This window comes from Durotheca rogersii (genome assembly GCF_024521655.1).
Source record: "Durotheca rogersii strain YMJ 92031201 chromosome Unknown GGS23scaffold_11, whole genome shotgun sequence".
Taxonomy (NCBI): Eukaryota; Fungi; Ascomycota; class Sordariomycetes; order Xylariales; family Xylariaceae; genus Durotheca; species Durotheca rogersii.
The window spans coordinates 1,130,946-1,141,124 of NW_026251242.1; the positions used below are offsets into that span (position 1 = coordinate 1,130,946).

Consider the following 10,179-nt stretch of genomic DNA (forward strand, 5'->3'; position numbering starts at 1 on the left):
GTGATCGAACTTCCATCTAAAAACGATAAATCTATTGCGAATAGACATATATCAGTGAAATCGAGGCGCCGACTTAACTACAAGAATCTGGGAGGCCGCCTTCACAAAATCAGCAACGGCCAGGGCCTGGGCTGCCCACCCATCCGCGGATGTCCGACGGCCTTCTTAGACTTCTCCTGGAGTTCTTTCAAGATCAGCGGCACGCTCCGCGCGAATACTTCCCGGGATTTCGCATCCTCTGGATGTTTCAGAATCACTGAGATGGCCTTGGTTACGGTATCGTAGGTCGATGTGCTGAAAGGTCGGTTGCCGCCGTCTCAGAGTCGGAAACTCCTATTCCGAAGGTCGACAATTATACCATGTTCGAGCGAGCGTCATCTCTAGGAAGGAATCGTTTCACACCAGCCTTGGCGGCAGTCTAGAGAGGGGGAGTCTGATGCTCCATGCCTTCGAAATTCGCTGTCGATACCATGGCGTCCTATCCTTCCAGAACTTTGATAAGAGTGTCGCGATAACCTTTTCTTACCCCGGCAACAGCGACTTTCGTGATTGAGCTCACGTACGATCAGTCAGCATACACACACCCTGACTTACCACGTAGCACTACTCGTTCTGCATAGCACAGACGTACGGCTGTTCCTATCGGAAGGGCAGAGGCCTTGTCGCTGGCTGGGGGGGAGTCGCTTATCCATGTGGGGACGAGAAGTGCCAGCGTAATCTACTACGGTCCCAACTAACGAGTAACTAGGGAGAGGTATTCTACATATATAATGGTCAGTAGAGTTGATGAGTGGGAAAGATAGCCCACTCTATCCCCTCCAAGCCCTTCGCCTTTCCATACCGACTTAAAATCCAATCCGTGTGGCGCCGCGTGGCCGGAAGCGACAGGCAAGCCTTAAGTTACCGAAATGAGACCGCTGGAGGGACACCCTTTAACGCTGAAGTTTCTTGAGGCTGTTTGCTGTCGGACATATGGGTGTGTGTTGATTTTCTCACCCCCGCTGTAAGTTTGGTTCTCGGGAAAATCGGCTGGGCTAAGAAGCTATCAGGTGATGGGTTGTCTCTTATGTCCATCCCATCTCCTTACGAGGCACTTTTCCTTCCATCACATCCCATGTCCTCCCATGTCCTCCTATGACGTGCGTCGAGGTCGTCGAGCTGCGACCATTGACTAGGGGTGCCTTGGGCAATAAGAGTTAGGTATTACAGGTTCAAATGGAGTCCCATTTGAATCTGACATCGACGTATCTCCGGACTAACTGGCCCCTGGCTCAAACGGGGGCCTTTGACCATATTACATATGGCGTACTGCTAATGGCGCCTAGGCCGTTAACTTTTAATAAGCAGCCCCCAAGGTCTCCATTCGACACATTACTGGTTGACTGCATCGTGATGCTGAGTTCCTGACAGGATCTTAGTTGGCTGTACATCTCAAGTACGCAGTCGCGCGCTTGGCTGTGCTTATATTCAAGTTGTACATGTGGGCATCGTTGCCGCGCGATGACTAACAGGTAGCCGGCATCTAGGTTATATGCTAGTAAGAAGTGAAAAGATAGACAGAACATGCCGTTGATGAAACATGGATGGATGTTGAAAAGCAAATTTCCCAACGCCATGTGAGGCCTCTTCTTCGAGGCGTTGAACCTCCCGTGACGCGAAGGTCAGATGCATTCCCCCGTTCGTCCTCAGCGACGAATTTGATGTTGAGATCCCACGCTCTAGGCCCGAAACGCCGTATATGCCACTTATAAGGTAACATTTAGTATTGCCGCCGCGTTGTCATGCACCGCCCGCCCCGAATCGTCTTTTACGACCTGTTCAGCCCAATGAGACTCAGGAATTCATTTCTGGTCTTCTCCTTTCTGTCGAAGCAACCAAGCACGCAACTGGTGATCGTGCTAGTGGTTGTCTTTTGGATGCCTCTCATCACCATGCAGAGGTGGCTTGACTCCATAACGACGGCGACTCCTTGAGGCTTCAGCACCTCCATGATGGCGTTGGCAACTTCTCTCGTTAATCGCTCCTGGACTTGCAGCCGACGGCTAAACATTTCGGCGATCCGTGGGAGTTTGGATATACCAATGACATTATTGTTTGGGATATAACCGATATGCATCTGCTGTAATGTGAGAACAAGACACCCGATGGCAGACCGAAGGCGCAACTGACCTTGCCAAAGAACGGAACAAGGTGATGTTCGCAAAGACTGAATATTTCAATATCCTTGACGATAACCAACTCATTGTGGTTCTCGTGAAAGATGGCGTTGTTCACAATGTCTCGGACGTTTTGCTGGTATCCCTTGGTGAAGTACAGCATCGCGTCCGCATATCGCCTCGGGGTGGCCAGAACGCCTTCTCTATCGGGATCCTCGCCAACGCACTCGAGGATCGTCCGAACGGCTCCCTGCAATTTCTTGAGCCGTTCAGCAGCCTGTTCCGGACTCTCATCGAGTCGCTCTCGAGTTCCGCGGCCTGAATTGTGTGTGAGTTACTGCGCATGAGTATCGGAACGAGGGGTGGATTTTGCCTACTTGGCCTGCTCAGCCCATCGAAATCAATCACCGGGCTGGGAGATCGCGTTTCTGTTTCCGTACTTTCGGGTTTGGGTTTTCTCTTCTTCTTATGCGGTGCCTCATCGCGAGGATCTCTGGCGGCCTTGCTAAGGCTGTCTCTCCTCTTCGGCGAAGCCGAGTATCCGTTGACCTTTGGCACTCCATCGGCCTTCGTCCTCGATCTCTTCTTCTTCTTCTTTGCCTTCTTCTCGTCTCGGCTCCCGTTCTGCGCCTGCGTCGGCCCCTCGTTAATAGAGGTCTCGACGTCCGAGGTGCCCGCAACGGAACTGCTCGAAAGGTCGACCTCGGCCGATCCCCGATCCTCGCGGCTGGGGCTGGTGAGCTGGGACATTCTTTGTTGTATCTGGCCGACTCATCAATCAGTGTAGGCAAGGGATAGAAAGTGGCGCATTTGAGTGTCGGACACCGTTGTGTATGGGCGTGTGAAGGGCCGGAGGGGAGACTAGGCCGGGTGGAACTGGAACAACCCGCGCGAGAAAAAGCGGTGTCAACGTGGAATCTCGAGCAATTGCAGTGTAGTGAAGGGAATAGGCGCTGATGTTGAGGTGCTTATGTAGAATTGTTGAAGTAGCTCATGCTTACTCGGATTTCCTCACCCGAGTTCGGGAGGTCCAAGTGAGTAAGTATCTCGCTATGCATATATCGGATGGAGTGAAGGTCTAACATTGACGGATTGATCCCTATCGCGCCGATAGGATCTTCTAAAAGTCCGCGGGGCAAATTCACCACATGTACCTTTGTACTCTCCCGCCGGCTGGGCCATGTATAGGTACCTAGGTACCTAGGTACTAGTGTACATATGTACTTGGGTACATCATACGGATAGGCTTTGGGAAATGTGGCTAGTGCATGTGGCTGATAATGGCTGGCACCGCAGCTCAGTCTTGTCAGATCAATTGGACATCTAATTTCTCCAATTCGTTCGTCGCAGCCTCGAAGCTCTTCCGTTATTACAACCTCGATTCCTATCATTCCCGACACCGTCTACCCTACATTTTTGCCTAATATTTGCCGCGTCGATACCGGGTCGCACGGGAACCTGCAATCGCGACTTCTGCTTCTCTGACCATCTATCAGAACGCGGCGATATTCGACACGCGGCCGTATTCGACAGGCCTCTCTCCTCGACTGCCCAGTCCGCGGCCATCGCGACTGGCCTTCGTAGACCTCGACCGCTTCACGCCACGTAAGACCAAGACCAACCTTGAGAAACATGGCGTCACCTCCGCACGCGTACTCGCCCGCCGGCTCTCCGCCGTACCCCCCGAGCGCGCAGTTGCCGACGAAAAAGCGTGGCTCGGCAACTGCCGATCTTGCACCACATCCACCCTCGATGAAGCGACGCAAGGCATCTACTATGTCAGTCACCTCTGCTGGCTCGGCACATCCTCTTCGACAAACTTCGTTCCCGCCAGACGAGTCGCGTAATCAGGCCTTCTCCCCGTCGTATCGACGTTCGCCCAGTGTCGACACCATGAGTCTAGTTAGTGGAAGTCAGGTGAGCGGCGCTCCTGCGAAGAAGAAACGAGGCAGGAAATCGAAGGCGGAGCATGCTGCTGCCGAAGCCATGCGAGATGGCACGCCGAGCGTTGTTGGCGGTCGAGCGCCGACCGTGGCTAGCAACGCCAGCGGCAACAACACCGGTAAGGACGCGGATCAGGATGCTGGCAAAGAAGGCGAGTTCGAGATACCCGAGAACATGGCTAGTATGTCTGCTGCTCGGACACAAGAACAGATCGAGGAAGAGAGGGAACTTAATGCGCTGGTCAAGACACGTATGGACCCGGAGCAGTTTCATCGATACGAAGTTTGGCATCGCCAAACACTAAAAAATGCCGACGTAAAAAGAGTAAGTCGCCTAGAGCCTCATCTGCGCGCCTCCCTGCGCGACATAACTAACCCTAAATCTGCAGCATATCAACAGCGTAACCTCACAATCATGTCCGACAAATGTCCATCAGATGATGCAAGTTGTCTGCAAGATGTATCTCGGGGACCTTGTCGAGGCTGCCCGCGACGTTCAGCGGGAATGGATACAGTTGGGCGAGAAGCAGACCGACTTATCCGACGACGAACTCAAACCGATGAACGAGATGTCGAAGTATCGCCGGCAGGCTCCCCTTCGGCCCGAACATCTTCGTGAGGCGTACAGGCGTCGCCGAGCCTCTGCCGAGAACGGCGGTGCGTTGGGGAGCTTGATGGTCTGGAACCAGCAGACTCTGAACGGAGCTGAACGGTTTGCAGTGAGATCTGGAGGACGACGGATCTTTACCTGAACGCGGCACTGCTGGAACCAGCGGCATCGGGTGGAATTACGTACCTAGGCCCCTTGCTAGCTGCGGTAGGGAACGATGATTGCACATCCCGTATGGGTTAAGGCGGGATCGCCCTTACGGGAGAGGACCGGTCTGTTTCAGACTTTATCGCATACGTTGAATGGGTACGCGCTTTATTGCAAAACTCCTGGGTCGATCGCGACGCAGGAGTTCGTTGCGGTTTGGCATCGAGCCGGGGCTGATTTGCGAACATGGTCGAATATGATCGAATCGGCCGAATCTGCGGTCGATGGGATAGTCTATACACAACTTGCCTTACAAATTGGATGATAAGGCATGATGGGGGTGTGGGCACATCTGAGGAGTAGCTATATCGCTCACTTGGTATATCGCTAACCCGGCGAGGTGGATCTAGCTGTTAGGGCCACGTGGAATACCGTCCACGAGGATCCGGGGACATCCGCGTTAGCACACACTACGTCGGGAGCGCAGGCGACACGCACGAATTCGGAGATATGCTCCGAAAATTTGTCGTTCCTACAGCACTACCAGGTCTTGGCTCAGGCTTGTCCGTCGCAAGCGCATGTTGCCGTGTCTTGACGTCGAGTTATACACATCATTCGCCCGACCGCTCCAGCAATTCGGCACCTGCTGCGTGTAAGCGAGATGCCATCCGCCCCCTTTTATCCTAGGCCTTCGTCCGTTAGCCCTATCTTCACAACGAGCACCTCACCCCCGAATCCCCATGAGCTACACATGAGCTGCAGACGGTTAGCTCCGTACGAGTCCGGACCATGAAAAGCGGCTTTGCTACGCACGCCATGCACCGTGGTTACGTGCCTACCAGATACAGACGAGATAATTAAGATGTAGATATTGTAGATGGCGTCGACTCGAAGCATACAGGGATTCCCGAGTCCTGATAACTCCGCGCCACCTGCATGCAGGATACCGCGATGCCGAGGTCCCGAGTCAAGTTTCACCTTAGTTTTGCAATAACGAGTAATGGAAGATATTGGTACAGTCTAGGGTGCCGCGGGTATGTTATATAGGTACTACGACCTACGGGCCTAGGGCTGACAGGGGTATTTCTTTTAAAAATCTGAAGATATTTTTTTAAGGTATCTTATTAGCATCTCGAGTATCACGCAGCGCGGTGGCATCTGTATGGATTCCCATCCACGGTAACACACATACAGATTTACCTAACAGAATTGATGCGCCATACGACACGTAACATTTACTAGCAATATGGCACTGCACGAGGAGATATCTGTCTATCCATGCACCGGCATCGTATGTCAGTCCACGGAGATCCCGCCGGGTCGAAGGCCGTCGACGGAAACCTTTACATAATCTAGGAGAGACGTAAGCAAATTGCATGCTGTTGTGTCGAACCGACCAGGTTCGTGATTGGCAGGGCGCATCGAGATACGGGCGAGGAGCTTGTCGGGATTGGAGATAATTTAGGCAGCAGAATCAGCACCCCCGTCGGCTCCAGCACCGCAACGTGGTAGGGCGTGCTTTGGCGTCGAGCCGCCGACCCGGCCGCGGGCTGGCCACGCCTGGCTTCATATGGAGCAGCGGGAAGCGTTGCCATGTGCCTGTGGTATGCGTGTGAACGGATGGGGTCGGTAAGACACGAGCGAGAGGCACAGCAACGGAACACGATACCGAAGTCTTCGATTCGGGGGATGAGAAGCTTGGTCGAATCTTGGCGTAGCCTTCCCTCTCGAGGCGAGATGCGTTCAGGGGAAGGGAGCGTTCAGCACGAAGAGGGTCGGTGGAAAGTTGGTACGATAGCCAACAGCGTTCTACACACGCACTTACATACATACCTACATATGTGTGTACGCAAGTATGTGTAGGGGAAGTGTGCGCGGAGAGAGAGAGAGAGGGCATATCATGGGGCTGGCGAGGCAAGAGTCTCGCCAACTACGTAGTAGTTCATTGGATGGGATCTCTCCGCCCCATCCTTCCTCTGTGTGAAGTAGCATTTAACAACGCAGATCGAGTGTGCTGGGGTGTGAGCGTGCCCAGGGGGCCAGGGGCTCGTACTTATTCCAAGGGGCCCCTTATAAGTGCCGCACCGGCCGGCCGATACTAGGCGGGCGGCCACTTTATGCAGACTGCACGCGTGTGTAGGTAGGTATATGCGTATATGCGGACGCTGGACGACGACCGACCAGAATGAGGATCATCTGCCCTTGGGGACCGAGCGGATACCCGATAGCAAGAGCGTAAAGTGAAAGAGGCGGCCCGAAGAGAGACAGAGAGGGCGAAAGGAAAAGAGAAGGCGAAGAGAGCGAAACAGAGAAAGCGAAACTGGAACTCGGCAATTCGGGAATTGGACCCTAATCGTCGAGGAGTTGGTGCACACACACTCCAGTAAGAAGCTCACCAGCCTCTCGAAGTCCTGCTGTGCTCTGCGGTGGAGCCGCTGCCAGAAGGCATACTCTACGCCGTCGATCCCCGAAGACCGCTTCGGCCGCTGCCGCCTCTAACGTATCCGTCGCCGCACCAGGACGCGTGGGACATGGCCAAGCTCATGCTGCGTGTCGTGTCGTCCGTCTTCGCCCTCCCTCTGCTCGCCGTGTCGGGCAGCCTCTTTGTCGCGCCCATCTGGTTCAATGCGTTTCCCATGATGGGAACGCCGCTGGTAAGCTTCGACTATCTCTCTCTCTCCTCTCTCCGCCTTTTTCCTTTCCGATCTGCCTATGCACCCACGACGTCCATACCAGCAAGCAAGCTGTCGCCGGCAGCGGGCACCCGGCCCTTAACTACGGTGTTCGCGCTCCTGCTGACCCTGCCTGGCCACGACGTAATAGGCGGTGGCGTCGCTCGTGTACGACAGCTCCGAGTTCACGGCGATGTGCGTGCGGGGGCGGCGGGCGGGCATCAAGCCATCGATCGCGCTGGGCTTTGACCTGGTCCTGTCGCTCGGCGGCTTCGCCCTCTCGGCCATGCTCGTCATCTTCACCATCACCACCTGGGCCTCGCGCGAGTACCACTACGCCGGCGGCGGCGTCGTCGCCAGCATGCCCACGCCCGCCAACGTCGAGAACGGGTACGTGTGGTTCGGCATATCCATCGCCGCCTCTATGTTCGCCACCTTCGTCTCGTAAGTTTGCCCCCTTTCTCCCACCGGCCCGCGTTAGGCCTACGTTTTTGTACTGCTGTTGCTACCGCCCCCAGTGGACTTCTATTCTTTCAATTGGGCGGCAGGAGAGGAGGTGATAAGCAGAAGGGGAGGTCTCCATATCGGCTGACGTATTCCATTCCAAGAATAATACACTTCATCCTATTCGTGCGCGACTGCGTCGAGGTCGACCGGAGCCGGAAGGCCAACGCCGCGGAGGTGATCCAGCTGGAGAGCCCCGCGACTTACACGCCCGCGATGGCCGCCCCCATGGTCCCGCAGTACGTGCTGGCAAAGCGGGAGGGCCAGGGGGCCAACATAACCCTATCGGTAAGATGACGAGAAGAGAAGGCGGCACGTCAGGGCAGGAGACGGAGAAAGTCGAAGGAAGGCCGGCTAACACGATGGGGATTAGAAACTAGAGTGCGGGACATGCCGCAGGACGAATTCACAAGCGCGAGGAACACGGACTGCACGAGCTTCCCGCCGGAGCCGAAGTCGCTCGTCCCCGCCGACTACAACCGGGGCAGCCAGTTTCTGCGCCCCGAGCGGTGACACGACGAGTCGAGATGTCGAATCTGACCTCGTAGCTTTCTTCGGAGGCGCTGGCCGCGTAGATGGCCAAACACGGGTTTTGCGGAAGTGCCGCCGCGCCCCTCTCCCCCGACCGCCTGTGGGCGCTCGGCTGTATGCAGCTTTGGACGTGATGTTAAGTTAGGAGGATATTCCACGAGGGCCCGGATACACGCGGAGGAGACGAGTACACATGTTTGACAATAAATAGACGCGACCGGAGGATAGATTGGAACTTGCTGTCGGCGACGCCAAAGCGGGTGAGAGTCAGGGATCCTCTAGACGGCCCGCGGCGGCGCGAATGACGCGGAGAGCTTAGGCATACACATATGTACCTATGTATAGTCCGATGTATTGTTCCGCGAACATTCACTAATCTAATCGTTAGGACTCTCCCCAGCCATTGACGCCTGCGGGGTCCCAAGGAGAGTTCCGCAACGGAGATTATCACCTTAGAAATATATACCTAAAAGTAGAAGCCGATAGCTATACAATGGCTTCAAGTTCCCTTTCAAAAGTACCTATCCTGCAGGGACAACTGCTGACGCTATTCACACCAAGCTCTTGTCGCGCAGCCTTTCTCCACGCTCGACCCGCCTCGAAGCATCCCAAGAAAGACTCCAAAATCAAACGGCCAGGCTACAAGTCTATCGTTCTTGATTACGGCTTACACAAACCATTCTCTCATTAAACAGATACAGGGCACCAGAGTGGAAGCCAATAAGACGGGCCTCGTTCTGACATCCGTAGTGAACAGGAGCAGCGTGGGCACGCTGTGATGGAGACTCGTACAATGACTGCCCAGCTGCCAACAGCTGGCCCAGTGCCGATCGAACAAGATCACAGCTGCAAACAGCTGTGATCAGGTGATTAGCCAGCTGAAAACGGCAGCTGGGAAGGGCAAGAAAGAAGAGAGGGACTAGAATAAGATGGCGATAGGAGGCATATGGAAACGAACGAATGTTGAATACACATGTCCTTTCGCCCAGCATAGTCATGCTGCACTGCGGTACAACTCCGACGCACTAGTCTTTCCGTCCCTGGCTGCCGGCCGAATTCCATGTCTGGGCGTTCTGGTCTCCCTTCCGGTCGAAAAGAACCTTGATCATTTTGGCTCCGCTCTCCGAGTTCCCCGCCGCGGCCTCGACGATGCCCCCCGTGGCAGTGATCTGGTCTCCCCGCCTAAGAGGATATCGTCGCTAGGTGGACCAGCGAGCCCGTGCTGGAGAAGGAGAGCAAACTGGGTACAATCAAACTAGAGGGCAGTGGGGCGACGGGAGAGTTGGGTCAGCTGTGGGTACTTGCTGCAATTATGGCGTTACCCCGGGTGGTTCAAGACGACAGATTCGAGGCCTTTGATTCTATCGCCGTCGGCTACCTCCTGATCAAGAGGCTCCATGGCTTGTACAAGGGCTATAGCTTTGTCGATAAAAACACGAGCTCGTGGAGATTGCGACAAAAGATTGTTTGCGGCGGCAAGAATTCGGTCCTTAAGGTATGGCCGCCTTTTTCTGACATGAGGGGGGTCGTATCCACGGTGGCCGAATACGATCGAGAATTCTTCTCTGGCTAAGCTGGAGAACTTTTTGGGGGAAATCACTACAGTACTGCTGGCG

The 10,179-nt window shown here is 54.8% G+C and overlaps 2 protein-coding genes across 2 annotated transcripts; one reads left to right on the forward strand and one right to left on the reverse strand.

The window, feature by feature from the left end:
* Window positions 1-1,711: 1,711 nt before the first annotated feature.
* GGS23DRAFT_77413 (GTP cyclohydrolase I) lies at window positions 1,712-3,009 on the reverse strand. The gene is made up of 3 exons (XM_051521270.1): window positions 2,534-3,009; window positions 2,170-2,474; window positions 1,712-2,116 (listed from the first exon to the last, which is right to left on the reverse strand). Exons 1-3 carry the CDS (start codon window positions 2,904-2,906, stop codon window positions 1,808-1,810), a joined length of 987 nt encoding a protein of 328 aa, XP_051371684.1. The 5' UTR covers window positions 2,907-3,009; the 3' UTR covers window positions 1,712-1,807.
* Window positions 3,010-3,684: 675 nt separating this feature from the next.
* GGS23DRAFT_77455 (histone-fold-containing protein) lies at window positions 3,685-4,900 on the forward strand. The gene is made up of 2 exons (XM_051521271.1): window positions 3,685-4,424; window positions 4,489-4,900. Exons 1-2 carry the CDS (start codon window positions 3,789-3,791, stop codon window positions 4,849-4,851), a joined length of 999 nt encoding a protein of 332 aa, XP_051371685.1. The 5' UTR covers window positions 3,685-3,788; the 3' UTR covers window positions 4,852-4,900.
* Window positions 4,901-10,179: the final 5,279 nt, after the last annotated feature.

Bases quoted from the DNA above. Each gene is read 5' to 3' on its own strand.
- GGS23DRAFT_77455 (XM_051521271.1), top strand. From the start codon at position 3,789: ATGGCGTCACCTCCGCACGCGTACTCGCCCGCCGGCTCTCCGCCGTAC. The intron at 4,425-4,488 runs GTAAGTCGCCTA...CTAAATCTGCAG, and splicing joins AAAATGCCGACGTAAAAAGA to CATATCAACAGCGTAACCTC.
- GGS23DRAFT_77413 (XM_051521270.1), bottom strand. From the start codon at position 2,906: ATGTCCCAGCTCACCAGCCCCAGCCGCGAGGATCGGGGATCGGCCGAG. The intron at 2,475-2,533 runs GTAGGCAAAATC...CACACAATTCAG, and splicing joins CGATGGGCTGAGCAGGCCAA to GCCGCGGAACTCGAGAGCGA. The intron at 2,117-2,169 runs GTCAGTTGCGCC...ACATTACAGCAG, and splicing joins TTGTTCCGTTCTTTGGCAAG to ATGCATATCGGTTATATCCC.